General features: G+C 42.0%; 1 protein-coding gene across 2 annotated transcripts in view; it reads left to right on the top strand.

The window, feature by feature from the left end:
• Positions 1-318: 318 nt before the first annotated feature.
• HIPK1 (homeodomain interacting protein kinase 1) overlaps positions 319-18,667 on the top strand; it is a 50,844-nt gene continuing 32,495 nt past the window's right edge. For both annotated transcript variants that reach the window (XM_027860354.1, XM_027860353.1), the window contains exons 1-2: positions 319-419; positions 11,462-12,539. In XM_027860354.1, the coding sequence (XP_027716155.1) occupies positions 11,464-12,539 (1,076 nt within the window). In that variant the 5' untranslated portion in view covers positions 319-419; positions 11,462-11,463. The remainder of the gene's footprint in view (positions 420-11,461; positions 12,540-18,667) is intronic.

Below are 18,667 nucleotides of genomic sequence, written 5' to 3'. Positions count from 1 at the left end.
GGCGGCCGCTCGGCATTCGGCTGGCTGGGCCTGGCGGCGGTGCCTGCAGAACGAGGGGCCCGGCTGTGGCCCCGGACGGGCGGAGCGGGAGGTCGAGGCGGGAGCGCGGGGCTGAGGCCGCGGCGGCGGCGGCGGCGGGAAGAAGCCGGAGCCGGAGCCGGAGCCGGGGCCGGGGCCGGGGTCGGGGTCGGGAGCGGCAGCGGCGGCTGAGGCGGCGGCGGCTCCCCGCCTCCCCCCGGGACGGGACGGGACGGGCGGGCGCTGGGGCGGCTCCGGGGGGCGGGGGCCCGGGGCCCGGGCCGGCTCGGGCGGGGGGGATCATGACCCGGCGGCGGGGCCCCGGATCTCTCGGCCTCCGCCTCCGCCTCCTGCTCCTCCTGGCAGCCCCAGCCCGCGGCTGAGACCCAGACCCACCGGCGGTGAGTGCGGGCGGGGGGCTGGCGGGGGGCGCCCGGGCCCGGCTCTGTTGGGACTCGCTCATCTCGCGGGGGTGCGGGGCGCCGGGGAGCCCTGGGCGAGGTGCTGACCCTCCCTCGAGCGCCGGGGCCCCCCATCCACCCGTGGGGCGGCCCCGCGTCCCTGCCCGTGGGCGGCCGGGGGGCTGGCGGGCGGCGGGGGCGCGCTCGGGGCTGCCTGGTCCCCCTGGTCCCCCTTCCCCAACTCCTGGCTCCGGCTCGCGCTCCGGGCGAGGGCGGGGAGGGGAGGGGAGGCCCCTGTGCCTGGCAACGAGCCCTCGCCTCCCTCCGGTTTGTTGTGGTAACAGACCCAGCTGCCGGCCTGGGCTGGCCCTGGCGCTCGTGGGGTTCCCCCGAGTGGGTGAGGGTAGGGGCGGAGGCCGGGAAGGAGAGCAAATCACCCACCCCCCCCCGGGGTCCTTCCCCGACTCGGGCCACTGAGTCCCATGTCACTCATCTGGGGGCAGAGCAGCATCACGTTTTCCATCCCAGATGATCTCATGGACTGGAGCCACCTTGGGAAGCATCAATTAGAGCGACCGAAGTACCGAGGCCTTCCCCTCACCCCCACTCCCAGCCTCCATCTCCCCTCTTAAAGAAAAAACAACAACAGAAAACCAACCCATCTGTTATCTTTCTGAGGACCGTGTCAGAAATAGAGGCTTCTTGCTAGCCGGAGAGAATGGCATGAGGAGATAGAACCCTCCAAATTTCCTCCCCTCAACCTAGTGCAGTTAAATTATGTGACTGCTGCTTTCTTGGCCAGCGTAAGACCTACAATTTTGCCCTTGTTTACGTAAAAGTTATTTTTGATTCCTGACTGCCTTCAGTCCCCGTCCCCCCCCAAGATTGCTGAGGATAACCAAGGACGACTTTACCTGCTTGTTGATTGCTCTCAGGTCTATACCAGACCAAAGCTTTGAGGAAAATGTTTTGAAATCAACTTAACATTGTCTTTCACAGTTACTTTTTCAGCCTGACATCTAGTCACTTGAGCTGATCTATGACCAAAGCTCTGTAAAATTCTTTAAGTCACTGAACAGTTTGCATTTGCTAGAGGGAGCTTCCTTCCCCGGGAGTTCCCTATACAAAGGCTGAAATTACATCCTACCAAAAAAAGTATGATGCAGATTGTTATTGATTTTTGAGAGATAATGATGAGATTTGGTTTTGAAGAACTTTTGCTAGGATGGCTTTTGGAAGCAGGGGTCTGCAGGTTAATAAAAGATTTTATTGGTAAAATTGAGAACTTAATGCCTCATAAACAAACAGGCTTTTAATGGCAGAGTATTCTTGTGTGTATATGTGTGTGTATATACATATATATATATATATATATACACAAACACACATACACATACCTTAATGATGGTATAGCTCTTATCATTCTCTGGGCTAACTGGTTTTATTGATTTTAGGACAAGTTGATTTGTAACATGAACTCAAAATCAAACCAGAATTCCCCATTCCCCTTCCCTTTAAAGATAACTTTAAAGTTCACATAACACTAGAACCCAGAACCTTTTATCCTATGATTTTGTGTTTTTTTGAGCACATCTAGTCTAATGGTGCGTAAGTATAAACAGTGAACCAGACCAGCCTGTTTAAATGTCTCATAATTAGTATTTGTGTAACTTTTGGTAAATGTTATACATTGTTGCAGGGCCCTTGTGGTATTGTGACCTCTTGAGTCGGGTTGCAACATACCTTTTCATCCTTCTCTCTATATAGTCTGTTGCCTTGCACATGTCCTACTCTCTGTGACCTACCTGCCCTCTGCATGTACAGCAAGAGCTGCTTTCTTCTCTCTCCCTCCCCCATCCATGATGTCCTACCTAGCCTTAAAGGCCTACTTGTAATGCCACACATCTCTCTCCCCATGAAGCTGTTTCCTGATTTCCTCCCAGCCAGTTGTGATGTTGCTTTTTTCTCTAGCCCCAGTGCTTTGCACATAGGCACTTGAATATATGTTGAATTGACTCATTTAGATAGAGTTCATAGCTCTTTATATTAAAGCAGAACACAAGTTCTTTCTTATCCAAGGATGATTTTTAAAGCAACCATTCACTGATGTCCAGGCCTGTTAAATTGGGAGACACTTGAAAGAGTCTGACCACATTTTCATTTGCCCCCTTCTCTCCACTCACATAGAGCTACCATCTTATTCCAGGCCCTCATCCCCTTTTGCTTACATTATTTTAATAGTCTCCTAAATGGCCTCCCTGTTTAAAGTCCTTGTATTTCCAACCCATCTCACATATGGCTACCAAAATAATTATCCCAAGTCACAGGTCTGACAGTGTCATTTTTCTGCCCCAAAGCCTTCAGTGGTTTCTTACTGACACTCAGCTAAAATGCAAACACCTCAACCTGGCATTTAGGACCCTCCACAGACTGGCTCTAGCCTACTTTCCAGCCTTCCCTTATAATTACTCCCCTTTATACATTCTACGTTCTAGCAGAACTGGTCTGCCAGGCAGCCCATCTTCTGCCTGCCTTTTCATGAGCTGTCTTCATGCCTGGAATATATGCCCTGCTCATCTCTACCCCTCAGAATTCTTATCTTCCTTCTAGGCTCAGCTCAGGTATGTCACCTGGGGAAGCCTTCCCTGATTTCCCACCAGTTATTAGTACTTTTTCTCAAATTACTCTTTGTTTTTAATTAGGTACCTGTATCTCTTCCACTCCCTCCTTTCCCCCCATTTGAGCTTCTTGTGAAGAAGGCCTTTTAAATTTTCTTTCCATCCTCTTGGGATTGTTCCCTCCTGGGAGGGAGTAAGTATTTATATAGCTCCTATGATGTGCCAGGCATTAAGTGCTATCCTTGAAACAACCCTGCAAGGAAGATGCAGTTATTATCTCTGTTTTACAGTTGAAGAAACTGAGGCAAACAGGTTAAGTGGTTTGCCTAGGGTCACATAATTCATAAGTGTCTGAAGTCAGATTTGAACTCAGGTCTTTCTGACTTTAGGCCCAGAGCTCTGTTCACTATACCACCACCTGCTTCATGCATATGGCCTTGTACATAGTAGATACTTAAAAAATCACTTACTGCCCAAAGTCACATATAGAATAAATGTCAGGTCCAGGTTTCAGACTCTTTCTTTTTTCCTGACTTAAATCCAGTTTTTCTTCTACCATGCTATCAGTCCTCTTACATTTATGTTAATTTGTATCATAGTTACATACTATCTTATGTGCCTCAGAGATACTGTCCAGTGCATATAGCAGGTGCTAAGTAAATATTTGCAAACAATGGTATTAGGATCTTTGGGATTTTAAGCTTCTTTTGTTGGTCATATACCTGTCCTGTCTATGGTCATCTTTTGGATTGGACTGCTGTCGTGTATCTCTCCCTTTCTCTGTCCTCCACCTTCTCCTTTAATCTTTTCCTGTCGCAACATCTGGGGTAATTTTACTCAGGTACTGCTCAGTCATTTCCTGAGTCTGAGGTTTCCATCAGCTGGTGATCCTGCACTCCTCATTTTGTGTCTTAATTCAGTATACTTAGTTGTGTGTTTTCTGATTGTTTCATGTGTCTAGGTGTCTCCTTAACAAAGTTGTACTGCTTTTGTAATCACTGGAAGTATTTATTAAGTGACCATTTTGTGCTAGGCCTGATGATACAGAGACAAAATAAACAGTTCCTATTCTCAAGGATCTTAGGATCTATTGAAAGCAAACAATATGTACACATTTAGGGAAATCCCAAAATGTGGTCAACAAGTGTGTGTTAAGCCTTACCTGCCCTTTGCCATTGTTATTGCTGGGGCTACACAGAAGGGCAAAGATGTAGTTCCTGCCTTCAAGGAGCTCACTTTTTAGTAGCAAAGACAACAGGTAACATACCTACCTTACAAGATCCACATAGTTTAAATCAGAGGAAGGCCCTAGATGTGTGTTGGGGGGCGGGGTACCAGGAAAAGCTTTCTGCAGGAGATGGGATTTGAACAAAGTCTTCAAAGAAGCCAAGAAAGAGGTGAGGAAGCAGAGCATCCCAGGTACCAGAGGAGTTGGTGGGCTCAGATAGTCAGTGAAAAGGTACCAGATCAGGTATTAGAGTGTCCTGTGTGAGGAAGTGCAAAGGAGACAGTGTAGCTGAATCATAGAATGAATGGAGAGAATCAAATGGAAGAAGGCTGGGAAGAAGGCAGTAAGGGGACAGGTTGTGAAGGGCTTGGAATGCCAGATGGAGGATTTGATAGTTGATTTTGGAGGTGAGGTCATATAGGGAGGTGCTAGAGCTCATTGAATGGGAGTAGGGCAGTGACGTGGTTAGACATGCATGTTGGGAAATACATGCAAAGTAATTTCCAGGGGAGGGTACAAGTCTGAGGAGAAGGGCAATTTGTTAGCAATAGAACAGGGGTCTAGAGGGACTCTGAAAGGATAGAGTCTAGAAACCAGCACACCTTGCTAGAACCTAGTGTGATCAGTGAGAACCAGGGCCTGCCACCAACTGTTTACCTTTGGTTTAGTAACCTCTGCTGAGGTTTCTTCATCTGGAGGATGAAGGGACTGGACTAGATAGGAGTTCTTAACCCTTTTTGTGTCATGGGCCTCCCTGGCAGTCTGGTAAAGCTTATGCACCTTTTCTCAGAATGTTTTTAAATGCATCAAATATATATGATTACAAAGGAAGCCAATTAAAATACAGTTGTTAAAATATTTTTGAAAAATTCATGGACCCCAGGACTAGGTCTCTCAAACTTTCTTTCTGCTCTAAGAATTCTATGAATCTGTGAGTTTTTTACCTCATGCATCTCTTATCCCACTATTCTTCTGCCAGCATTCTCTGATCCAGCCAAGTAAATCTCTTGCTGTTCTTTATTTTCCCTCCTTCCATTTCAGTTTACATATCTCTGCTTAGTTCATGCTTTCAAAACTGCCTCCTTCTTCCTCTGCCAAACTGTTGGAACATTACTTAAATTCTCTCTTCCTTAGGCCTTTCTAGATTGATCTGGACAAGGTCTCTACACAGTTTGGCCTTCTCATTTGTTAATAATGATACAAATACTAAGATGAGTGTCCCTGGCCTTTTTTTTTTTTAAACTTAAAAAAAATTGGTCTTAAACATACCAAAAAGATGAGCATTTCTGTGTGTAAAGCAGAACAGAAAAAGAGGATTGTACATACACCAGGGCCACATACAGCTCTCTTCTGCCTCCAACTATGCAACAGATTCAGCATGTTATTTTCAAAGCTGTCCTGCTTGTCCATTTCCTGCTATCTCTAGTCTTTTTGTATGTGTATAAATCACACCTAATTACTTTGGGGAATTATTTTAGAATGTGCTGTTCTGTGGATATAAATTTTTTATTTCATGTCATCTTTGAAGAGTTACTGAAATTATTTCAGAAAGAAAGAACCTGCCTGGGAGGAAAGCAGTTCTTATCCAGATAATGAAGAATAGCTTTGTGTAAGAACGCCCCATAAAACACTAGAAACGCATAGGACTCTAGAGCTAATTTATTTACAGGGATTTCTGACCGCCTTGAACTCTAGTTCACATGTCCACTGGGGAAGTGTTTTTTTTTTTTTCTAGATGGTTCCATTTGTGGGGTAATTCTGAAAGGAAAGGGGTGTGGGGAGTTTGTTTTATTCAAATTATTAAGGTCATAGGTTTTCAAACCTCCTTTTTGCATTTCTACATTCAAACCTGTGTATGCATATTTCCTCATTTCTCACCCTTCTCCATATCATAATTTCTCCCTTTCCATATGATAATTTTTTGGTGGGCTTGGCTAGGATAACAGCATTTCTTTAGTTTATTTGGAAATACTTCTGAGATGCCTTTTAGTATTTAGAGAGAGAGGGAATGTGGCCTCTTAGGTAAAAGTCCTGAGACTTTGATTTTATTTCTAGTACTTCTTTTGACTCCCTTGGAGACTCTGGGATCAGTCACTTAGAAGTGACTCATTTAGCCAAAATTCCTTAATGTCCTAGGCTTTAAATTGGGAGAAATTTCACCTGCCATCTGGCACATCTCCCCACCATGAGAATGTTGAATGTCTGCAGGGAGCTCCCAAGCTTCATTTCCCAGAAATCCATCAATAGGCATATATAGAGATCCATGCTTCACTTCTTGTGAATACTCCCGTGTAATTTAAGGATATGTATAGATATCTCTGTAGTGTATAGTAAAAATGGTCACTTTTTAGTGAAAAGAATTATAGTGGTTTTCTAAAGCTTTGCTTTGTCTGCATAGTACACCTGTCCTTGGCGTTCCTGTTTTATTACTGTAAATGCTCACTCTTGTTTATCCCCAGGTGCTAGTGGAATGTAGAGTATATATAAATATATGTGTATCTACATGTTTGCATATATGTATATTATCAGCCAAGTGAGTAATAAGGAAACAAACCCAAAAAAATTTATTATAGATATTTCAGGTCACCATCTTGCCAGTTTTGGGAAAGGCGGCACTTTGAGTAGAAACAGATTTAACATGTTTGTTTCTAACAAGATGTACGTTGCTAAGGATTACATTATAACAGGATTTATTATAAAACAGTTGCTTTGAATATCACTCTTCCAACTCAGGATTATTTGACTTCTTGATTCTTGTTTGTAAAATAAAAATAATTATTATTGTCAAAAAATAAATCAGTTTGTGATCACTGTGTCTGTATTTGGGTGTTTGAGTGAGGAATGGGCCCTGGCCACAGCATACATTTTTTTTTTTTTTGGTGAGGCAATTGGGGTTAAGTGACTTGCGTTATGTGTCTGAGATTGGATTTGAACTCAGGTCCTCCAGATTCCAGGACTGGTTCTCTATCCACTGTGCCACCTAGCTGCCCCCACAGCATACATTCTTGAAAGCCACTTTATTGGAGGACTAGGATGAAAGTAGTATAGCATGGTCAGGCAGGGATGGCTTGTAATCGCTGGTATTTGGAGAGATCACTCATGTGGATCTACTATGAGAATCTTTGTAAAGGATGCCCTTAAATACTGCTTTTTCAGATTTCCACTGCATCAGTGGCAGTGAAACTCTTCTCAGCCTCTGAACTCTAGTTGGTAATTGACTCAAGAGCAACTTTGTTGTAGGTCTTCCTATGTCTTGATAAAATGTTGAAAGGTGATTGTTAAGGTTTGAAGTGAGATACTTGTTTCAGGAATCAAAGTTTTCCACAAGTAAGAATTATTTTAAGCATTTTTCATGCAAATTTAGCATTTTAAGACTTTTTTTCTTTAGTTTTGGTGCCTGTAACCTAAATTGGAGGGTTATCTTCCATATGTAGTTGAGGGCCTTTATTTTTTTCCCCCAAGTTGAGGGAGCCTGGCTTTTTTTTTTTTTAAGCCTGTCTCTGGAATCTGTTGGTCCTAGCAGAATTTGAGTGGTCTTAAAGGAATGTGATGATGCTTTTTTTTTTTCCTGGGCAGTTATGATTGTGTTTTTTCTCTGTTCCACCCTGCTGTGCTTTTAATTGTAGATGATGGTAGGGGGAAGGGGAAACTCAGCTTTCGAAAGTGTAAAAGGTACAAGCACAAGGGGGTTCTGGTATTTTGATACTAAATAACTAAAGCATATGGTTGCTGTTGTGAAAGCTAATGAAACACTTTTAGTTGGAAATCTTGACAAACTTACACAGAGGTGTGGGGTCATCTACTGTTTGGAGTTGCCTTTTACCAAAACCTTCTGCAGCAGGATTACTAGTTCCCGCATTGTGGGTGGAATTATCCATTTATTTCATTGAATTAGAACTATTTTCATATACTAACCTAGAACTTTGAAATTATTTCCAAGAACTTGAATTAGCTGGTAATACTCAACATAGAGATTTTGTAATCCTTAAGTACCTTTTTTTTCTCTTGGGTAGAGGTCTTTTCGTGTTGTAAAGTTTGCTAATCTGTGGTTGCCATTTTAAAAAAATGTGTATTAGTTTACACATTACTTGAATTAGGCTTCCATTTCTGGAAAGTTAATTTCAGTACTAGTATTTACAGATCTACCACTAGCTTTGTGACTGTGGGTAAGTCACTATTAATTTTTCCGAGCCTCAATTTCCTAATCTGTAAAACAGAGATGAAAATATTGCTTATACCTTAGTATTGTTGTGAGGAAGGCACTTTTGTAAACCTTAAAACACTATAGAAGTGTGAATTGCTAGTTATTATGCTGACCACATATCTAGGCATAGCTGTAAACTGGATATTTATATTCATATTATTTAGGCAAATGCTTACTTATTTTTGAAAGTTTGGGGTTAAGTTTTGATAAGATGAGCAGATCATCAAATATGAAAAGACCATTTTGAAATCTCCCTCCCCCCATTTCGTTGTTCAACACCAGTTTGGCTTAGATTAGGAATGCTTTTGTAAATGCTTTCAAAAGTACATCTTTTGCATATGATTTAATTGGTTTCACTGGTAGGCATGAAGTAAGATGACTCGTAAGTTATAAATAGTGGGAAAGCATTACAGGGAGTTTAGCTTTTTAGTATTATAAAAGTAGTGACTGGCCAACCTGGACTGCCTTTAAGTAGAATGCTGTATAATTTGTTCAGTTATAGGCATGTCCTGTGGACTATGTAAAACATTTTTTCCCTCTTATGTGAAAAAAAAGATACAGTTTTAGAAACTGAAAGCTGAGGGTTGTTTGTCATTCTTGTAGCTTTGGCCCAATACAGATGGTTTTCAGTTGTATTCAGGCCCAGAGAAATGTACACAATTGCTTTCTGATGTTCTGTAACATCCTTTGTCATGCTTCCTTCCTTTTTGGTTGTTCTGTGACTAGTAAAACTATTTTATATTTATATATAATATAAATGGACACTTTTCTCTAAACCTTAGACTTTTAAATACTTTTCCTTGGTTAACTGAATTACAGAAATGCTTATTCTAGGCTCCACTAGCCTCCCAAGTACTATAGTTTCTGATCAAAGTCTGCATCTTGGGTGTTCAAGTAGGTCAAGGACACGTTATCATTTTGCAGATATATCAATTTCTTTCCCCTGAAGTATTTTGCTTACAACTCTTTTCCTGGGTGCTAGTTTCCCTTAAACAAAAATGTTCTAGGACTTCCTGGGAATGTGTGTATTTAAATGTGAGGGTGTTGTCATGGGCAGAGTAATAATCTCTGTGTGTCCTGGAGACTCAAGTTAGCCTTCATTAAGCATCTGTGTGCTGGGCTTTGGGGATACGTACACATATAAAATGAGACTACTGCCCTCAGTGAGCTTGTATTCTACTAAAGGGATTCATTGGATTCATAGATATTTATAAGCAGGATGTATGCAGAGTAAATGCACAGTGGTTTATGGGGGGCAGTAATTACTGGGATAATTTGTTGTTGAGTCGTTTCAGTAATGTCTGACTCTTTGTGACTCTATTTGGGGTCTTCTGGCAAAGATACTGGAGTGGTTTGCCAGTGTCTGAGGCCAGATTTGAACTCAGGTGTTTCTGGCCTGGTGTTCCATCCACTGTACCACTAAGCTGCCTACTGGGAGAATTAGGAGAGCCCTTTTGCAGGAGGTAGTACTTGAATTTATGGTGGCTCCAAGAGGTGGAGAGATGGAGGGAGAACATCCTTCCAGGGCACAGGTTCAGAACATGGAAGGTTTTGTGGTGGGGAAGAGCAAGGAGGCCAGTTTGGCTAAGAGTGTGTGAGGGGAGTGGTCCACAGTTGACCTGTAGAGATAGATTGGGACTAGAGCCTGAAGGGTTTCCAGTGCTAGCCAGGCAGTGGGCAGCTCCTGGAGGAAGAGGGACATAGGCAGAGCTACACTTCAGGAATGCCTGTCAGCTGTGTGAGGTGTGGATTAGCAAGGCGAATTTACTGATCAATCAGGAAATTAATACAGTAGTCAAGGTGAGAAGGAAGATGATATTTTCTGAATTCATAGTGTTATGAGGCAGTGTTGTTACACTCAAAAATAAGACCACTAAACCATACTTTAGGGTCCCTAAGGGCTGCATATGTACTTAGAAAACATGTCAACATTACCTCTATTTTACTGTATTTTTATTTATTTTGATAAATATTTTCCAATTATGTTTTATTCTGGTTCAGGCTGCACTGGCAGGTATTGCAGACCTGTTTCTGAGACCTCTGTTGTGTGGTACCGTAGAAATAATTTAATCCACTCTCCTATTACTAATCTCCTTATACAGCTATTTGCATCTTCTTTTATAGTGCTACTTAGTTACCTCAGCTCTTGAGATTTGATACATGTACCATTTATCCATTCAGTAAATACTTATTAAATACCTGCTGTGTATGTAGGACAAAGCTAGGTACTTGGGGAGATATGAAGTTTAGATAAAGTTCCTATCTTCATAGAGTTTAGTAAATAGTGAAGAGGGGATAAGATACTAGTACAAATAATAACATGTTCATTCAGGAATATTTGTTTTGGCATATTGTGTGTGTGTGTGTGTGTGTGTGTGTGTGTAGGATGAATTGTCAGATATCTAGTTAAGTGAAGAGTTTTATCATTCTACAGTAGGAAAAATATTTGCTGAGAATATATGTTTTAATCAAGCTTAGCCCCAAAGAAGAGACAGGAGAAGTCATCTCTTCCCATCTCTTTGCAGAGGTAGAAGCACTAAGTATGTAGAACATTATAATATCAGACTTTGCTGATGTGTCAGTTAGTTTTGTTGAACTTTTAGGGATGGCTTTGGGGAAGGGGAGAAGCTTATATTGGGAAATAGAGAAATATAGATGACATAAAAAACAAGAATTAGGGGCAGCTAGGTGGCACGATGGATAGAGCACCAGCCCTGGAGTCAGGAGGACCTGAGTTCAAATCTGGCCTCAGACACTTACTAGCTGTGTCACCCTGGGCAAGTCACTTAACCCCAATTGCCTAAAAAAAAAAAACAAACCTAACATTTTATTTAGAAAGAAAGTAGATGCTAAAAAATCAGATCAGAAAGATGTGTATTTCTACAGAGCAGAAAGGTGTGTACTTTCAGATTTTTCTAAAAGAAAATGTTTGCTTCTGCGCTAACTCAGGAATGTCCCTAACTCCTTTTGTGTCTCTCGGTTGTCTTTTTAGGTATGGCATCACAGCTGCAGGTGTTCTCCCCCCCGACAGTCTCGTCGAGTGCCTTCTGCAGTGCAAAGAAACTGAAAATAGAGCCTTCTGGCTGGGATGTTTCAGGACAGAGCAGCAACGAAAAGTATTATCCCCACAGCAAGAACCTCTCGGCCGCACAGGGGCAAGCCAGCTCCTCTCACCAGGTGACAAGTTTCAACCTCCCTCCTTACGACCAGAGCCTCCTCCTGCCAGCTCCCACGGTGGAGCACATAGTGGTCACCGCCGCTGACAGCACAGGTGGTGCTGCCACCACCTCCTTCCAGAGCAGCCAGACCCTTCCTCACAGAGGCAACGTTTCTTTGCTGGAGCCCTATCAAAAATGTGGATTGAAAAGAAAAAGTGAGGAGGTGGACAGCAACGGCAGCGTGCAGATCATAGAAGAACATCCCCCTCTCATGCTGCAGAACAGGACTGTGGTGGGCGCTGCTGCCACGACCACCACCGTGACCACCAAGAACAGCAATGCCAGCGGAGAAGGGGATTACCAGCTGGTCCAGCATGAGATCCTTTGCTCCATGACCAACAGCTACGAAGTCCTAGAGTTCTTGGGCCGGGGGACATTCGGGCAGGTGGCAAAGTGCTGGAAGCGGAGTACCAAGGAAATTGTCGCGATCAAGATCTTGAAAAACCACCCTTCCTATGCCCGACAGGGCCAGATCGAAGTGAGCATCCTCTCCCGCCTGAGCAGTGAGAATGCTGACGAGTACAACTTTGTCCGTTCTTATGAGTGCTTCCAGCACAAGAATCACACCTGCCTTGTGTTCGAGATGCTGGAGCAGAACTTATATGATTTCCTCAAGCAGAACAAGTTTAGTCCACTGCCGCTGAAGTACATCCGGCCAATCCTGCAGCAGGTGGCCACTGCTCTGATGAAGCTCAAGAGCCTTGGCTTGATCCATGCTGACCTAAAGCCAGAAAACATCATGCTGGTGGATCCCGTGCGCCAGCCATACCGTGTGAAGGTCATTGACTTTGGCTCTGCCAGTCACGTATCCAAAGCTGTGTGCTCCACCTATTTACAGTCACGGTACTACAGGCAAGTGTCTGTCCCCTCTGGAAGAGAGCCATTCTTAAAACATGCACTACAGGGAGTACTAGAATCATTTCCATCAGTACAGCATAGGCCCATGGTGGTAGGTTGTACCTCACAGAGACGGAGGTGTGCTCTTCTATAGAAGCTTATTTCTGACATAAACAGTTTTTTTTAGGCAATTGGGGTTAAGTGACTTACCCAGGGTCACATACCTAGTAAGTGTCAAGTGTTTGGTCTGAGGCCGGATTTGAACTTAGGTCTTCCTGACTTCAGGGCCAGTGCTCTAGCCACTGCGCCACCTACCTGCCCCATGTTTTCCTTCTGATCATGGCCAAAAGATTGTAACTGGCTTAGCCCTTAACCCGAGAGTCACGTAATCTGTTCAGTTATATTCTTAGATTGATAAGTTAATCAGTTATCCTAACTAATGTATAATACCATAGTTATTGAAAGACAACATTATCTTTGGCAAAGATATGGTTATTACCACTGGTATAGAGAAACAAAGAATTGAAGAAAAATGCAGCTATTTAAATAAATAATGCAAGCCCTTGACCCTGATAAAAAATTCTTAACTGCTTTTTGCTCACTTAAGAGCTTTTATTTCCTAGATAATAACACATACCAGAATTAGTTGCGTACTACTCTCTTGGATCCCTCTCTCTGACCCCTTCCCGACCTCCCCTCTCCCCAAGTCTCTCTCCTGTTATATTAACTCTAGAAGGAAGTAGGGAATTATGAGAGCTTCTGGGGTTTGGTCACCTGCTGCGCCAGGTAGCCTACCTTTAGCCTTTCAGATTCTGATCCTCATTTACTAAAAAATATTAGTGACTTACTTAGAATTATACAGCAGTTCTAGGCAAAATTAACTTGACTTTAGTTTTCTTTAGCTGTTCCCCCATCACAGATTGCATGTATTTTGACGGGCCGACTGCCTAGGCACTTACCTATGGAGGTAATGGGAAAATATTCCATAATAAAAGATTGAGTGCTTTTCAGCTTTTCTTTCCCTCTCTGATCTTTTTTCTTCTCTGTGCCCCCACTTTCTCCCATGTTGAGCAACAACTCTTTACCCCAGGTTGGGCACAGTGGATTCCACTTTTAGGAGTTGGCCTTTATTAGCTATTGCTGATAATTTCAAAGATGAAATTGTTGGAATCTCAGAGTATATTGTAGAATTACTTACAGAAAACATTTTAGTGGATTTTCATTTCACAATGGGTAGCCTCTGAAGGGAGGGTGGTTAACTAGATTTCAGTGGCTGTAGAGAGCTGAGAACTGTGATCTCTTCTGCCCGTTCATAGGAAGTTGTCACTTGAGTAATTGTGATCCTGAGTTTACCTTGAGGTGATGAAGCTGTATTTATTGATTTCCTTTTTCTAGAAAAGGACATAGGATTTTCAAATGCTTTGAATCCATCCCTTGATAATTCTTCAACAAAGCTCTTTAACCGCCTGCAACACTTTGCCCCTCAACTATGGCTATGAAATCTTAACTCAAGCTAAGCAAGGGTCTCACCCAGAAATAGAGGCACATTCTGTGTAGTCTCTGAGGTTTGTGATTCAGGACTTTTTGAATCTGACATTATCTGTGCTCCTTCTCTGTGGTAGCAGCAGGGCTGAGGTTTTCTAGCTTTATCACTGGCTTTTATCCACAGTGGGGGGCTTAAGCTTCTTTCATGCTGTTTTACCCTCTTTTTTAAAAAATGCATCAAACACTTGCCCCTTTTAGGAAAGAAGAAAATCTTTCTGGTCACTGAGACATCAAAACTTCAAAGATAATCTTTCATCTTCTTTATTTTAAAACATTTCATGATGATACTACATACTAGAATATTAGCACCTATTGTACCTTTTTTTTTTCCAGTCTTTTTGCAATAGATAGCATGGACCTACTCAGACAGTGGATAGGACTAAAGTCAATGAGCTTTGTGCTTGGCCCACATAAATGGTGACTTGCTTCAGACAGATTGTTGTCTTTGAGTCTTAAGTTCTTAGGGACAAAGGTTTTGCTCTAATGTGTGAACCCTTGTATAACTAGCATCACCAATTTCCATGTGGGTGGTTTTCTAGTCTTCAGCAGACCAGTGGCTCATATTTCCAGCTGAGATTCTATTATTTGATATGTAGTAGTAGGACAGAATCTAGTAAGAAAAAGCATTTTCCCCACCATTTTATCATTTAAAGAAAAAACAAAAAATCTTCAACTAGTTACAGTGAAGCTATACATTCTAACTTTATTCACGATTGTAAAAAGGCACTTTTGATGTAACATCTGATCTGGTGACTGGACTTAACGCCTTTGAGATGAGAAAGGGAAACAAGAGTTGTGAAAAGGATGATTTGTGCTAAATGGTCCTGTTGTCAAGGCTTTCTAAACTCTACTGTCTGGACCTCAGTGAAAGTAAGTTTTAGTGCCTAGAGGAGTTTTTCAACTTAAAGTAAGTTTGAAGTTGAGAAATCACAAGGGAGGAACTTCTGTTCCCACTGCTGGCTTCCATAATTAGACCCTTTTTAGCGTTCTGTCCAAAGTGAGTTGTATTGTTAAAGGTGCAAAAAAAAAAAAATAATTAAGACCTAGACCATGGGATTTTTTCATTGACAGCAGTTAAAATCATCTCTCCATCCAGGTGGGTCCACAAACATTTGTCATATTTTCTGCTTCAATTGAAGCAGTGAATACCTGGCAAGTGACACTTCCCAAGTGATGTTCATTTTGTAGGTTTTTGAGAGATTGAGAGGTTATGTGGGGTAGGTTTAGTGAAAGAAGATACAATAATGAAAAAAATTATCTAAGAAATATAAACTGAATACAAGGGTGGCTTATCTTATTCCTGTTCCTCCATGAATTCTTCTAGGATTGTTTTCTGTTCTACATAAAGGGAACTAGTTTGTATTTCTTATTTTTTTTATATACATATGTGAGTTGAACATTTCTAGGCTATCAGTATAAGGAGAAGGCTACAGTAAGCTGAGCAAGTCTCATTTTTTGAGCTACCTTGTGCTTTCTCTTGTTTATTGCCTTTGATTTTACCATGGGGTTGCTGTTCTGAGTGCACATCTATAGATTTCTCCAGCTGCTTTTGCTGCCTCAGAAACAGAAGGAAGCTAATGTGGGAAAATTATGTCTTCTCTAGCTAATATTTTTTCTTTTTTCTTTTTTTTTGGTATATTTTTTCATTTTTACCACAAGTTGGCAGAGGGAGTATTTTCCTTCAATGACCAAAACTTTGAGCCTGAGAAACATATAAAGTATGTTTATTACCTGTTCATAAATGAGTCATTGGATGGCCAGGCCACTTCCTGTAACTTTATCTTTTGGGGATGTAACATGTCTTTCTTGTAAGGCGGGGGTGGCAGAATTAGTCAGCCCCTCCTCTGTGGATGACTGACAGTGTTCTAAGCTGAAATCTTGGCTTTGACAGAGAACCATATTTGAGTTCTACCTGCCCGTTGGTTTTAGCACTGCCCTGAGCTTGAAAATGATTGCTTTTGCTAGATGAAAGTTGAAATTTCAGGTCCCTTACCTTTGCGGCGCTTTTATGTTGTTTCTGGACTTGTTAGCTCTCTAGTTGATGAAAGAGCTCCTATCACCTCTGTGTTGGAAAAACATATGCCATTGGCATGTCATTAAACTGAAATTCCATCAGTTCTGTGCAGTTACAACCACCTGCAGCAGGAATGGTGCCCGGAGCTGGGCCTCTGCCCACAATTCAAGTATTTGAGCTTTTGAAAGTTGCTTCTTTGATTAATAATTCCACAATCCAAGTCAAATAGTCCTGTAAGAGGTGGCAACAAGCCACAGCCACTAGCTGTTGAAAACCAGGAGCTGGCTGTAAGCTTCCAACTTGCTGGTCTGTATAGGACCAGTAACTTTCTAGTACAATTCATGAGGCCTTGTTTCTCAAGGACTCTGACTTTTAGGTTTGGGAAAAGGCAGTGGTGTGATGTCTTGTCAGGAGCATTGCTTTGGAAATTAAGGGGCCTGATTACTTGCTAGCTAGGTGTTCTTGGGGATTTATCCTTTCATCTTCAATTTCTTTATCTGTAAAATGTTAGTGATAATACTTGCACTACTTGTGCACATAATTGTGAGGATCAAATGAGATTATATATGATTTATAAACTCTGTTGTACTTGAGGAATGGTAACTGACATCTCGTTAGGAAACATTGTGTTGTAGGTGTAGTGGAAAAAACACCTGCCCTGCCCCTCACAAACAGTATCCATACCACTTTGCGTAAATTAACCTCTCAGTCTCAGTTTGCTCATTGTTTTTTTTTTTTTTTGTTTGTTTGTTTGTTTGTTTTTATATGAGGCAATTGGGGTTAAGTGACTTGCCCAGAGTCACATAGCTAGTGAGTGTTATGTGTCTGAGGCCAGACTTGAACTCAGGTCCTCCTGACTCCAGGGCCCACACTCTATCCACTGTCAGTTTGCTTATTTGTAAAATGGATGTTGTACTTGCACTCTGTACCTCATGAGATTATCACGAGGAAAGTTTTTTCCTAAATTTGCAAGTGCCATAAAATATTTGTTAATTATTTTTATTTGGACTACTACTCAGTAAAACCACTTAAAATCCATTTAGTCTTTACAGTTATGGGGGAAAAAAATCTCTTTTGTGACAAATAACAACAACTAAAGCAAAGCATCATGTGCCAGAAGATGGCATTTGTCAGTATTTGTTGCAGGCTTCCCTAGTAGCCCCCACCTCTCTGCTAGGAGGAGGAGGAGGGGGAGGATGTGTTTCAGTTGTCTCTTCTTTAAGGTTTTCATTGGTGAAAACCTCTTTAAAAATCATATACTATTCTGAGAGGTTAATAATGCCTCAAATGAGCTTTCTGAAGGCTAGGTATTGATGGAATATAATAGGAAAGTTTCCTTCCTGGAAAGATCTGTACTTGGAACAAATAGAGGAAATCCTTAGGACAAGACGTATTCTAATCCTTTTTTTAATTGCTTAGGTTGTCTGTTAAAACCAATTTAGATTTCTGGGATTGTAACTTCTTAACTGAATGTAGGCTCCTGTTTCCTCTGATATAGTATAGGAGCTTAATTGGGATAATTACGCTTGAAGAGTTTAAAACTAGAGGAACTTGAGACTTGGCCGATGGGCCAGTCTGGTCTGAGCTGTCTGAATTTGGTGCTGTTTATTCCTGGGCTTGGCTGTGGAAGCTTGGTCCTTTTTGTACTGCTTCCTTTTCCAGCAAACCAGAGGCATCCCTACCGTTAGCTCATTCTCAGCGCCTCGCTTTCTTTTCTGATATTTCTCAGGTGAAAAGGGGCTTTTCTTCCTGGGGTGTCTTGATGCTGTCTTGTTTTACTTGCATGACAGAGGACTGCTTTATTTCTTCTGCAGTGGAATCAGTGGAGAACATAATAGGACACATGTTGTGGGCTTTGGTTTTTCTGTCACATCCTTTGGAGTTTATTGTTAGCATAAAACATTACTCATATTTTTGGGAATTGAAAGCAGAGAGACCTTTTTCTAAGGTGAAGGTTGAAGGCTACCCAGTGGAAAGGGTTGATTGTATCTACATTTTTAAAAAAGGGCGTGAGTAATGGAAATTTCATATTATCATGGGCTTTTCTGAATGATCTGTAAAGGGGTAAAGAAAGTCTCTTGCAGAAAACTAGTATTCACGTTATCTTTGTGTGATACAGTAAATTAAGCAAGAGAGAAATCAGCCCACAAGTAACTTTCTGAATTTCCAAGCACTTGACACTGAAGCTGATACAGGACACATGAAAGTTTATAGTCAGGCCTTGGTTTCCCTAGATCTTTTCAAAGCATGGTTACCATGGGAGCAGAGATGCAATTATAGGTTAAAAGAGATATTTGGGAGGGGGGAATCTCTTTCCTTCATTTCTTCTTCTCTGCCTGAGTCATTTTATCTATACCTTTAATATTTTTTGTTTTGGTGGTATTAGAATTGGTCAAGAAATTCTGAAGCATTATGTACTTGGTTCTGTTATACAAACACGATGACTGAAATCAGCAAGCACATTTTATTTATTAAAAGTCTACTGAGTACAAGAAATTTTTTTTTAACTTTAAGTTTTAAAAAATTTTTTCCAAATTCTCTCCCTACCTTTCCCCCTTGTCCCCTCCCTGGGACATCAGGCAGT

Source organism: Vombatus ursinus, unplaced genomic scaffold, assembly GCF_900497805.2.
Source record: "Vombatus ursinus unplaced genomic scaffold, bare-nosed wombat genome assembly UNPS02014179.1, whole genome shotgun sequence".
Lineage (NCBI taxonomy): Eukaryota > Metazoa > Chordata > Mammalia > Diprotodontia > Vombatidae > Vombatus > Vombatus ursinus.
Note: the sequence above shows the minus strand (reverse complement) of the source record. Positions and strands in the feature narration are given on the sequence as shown.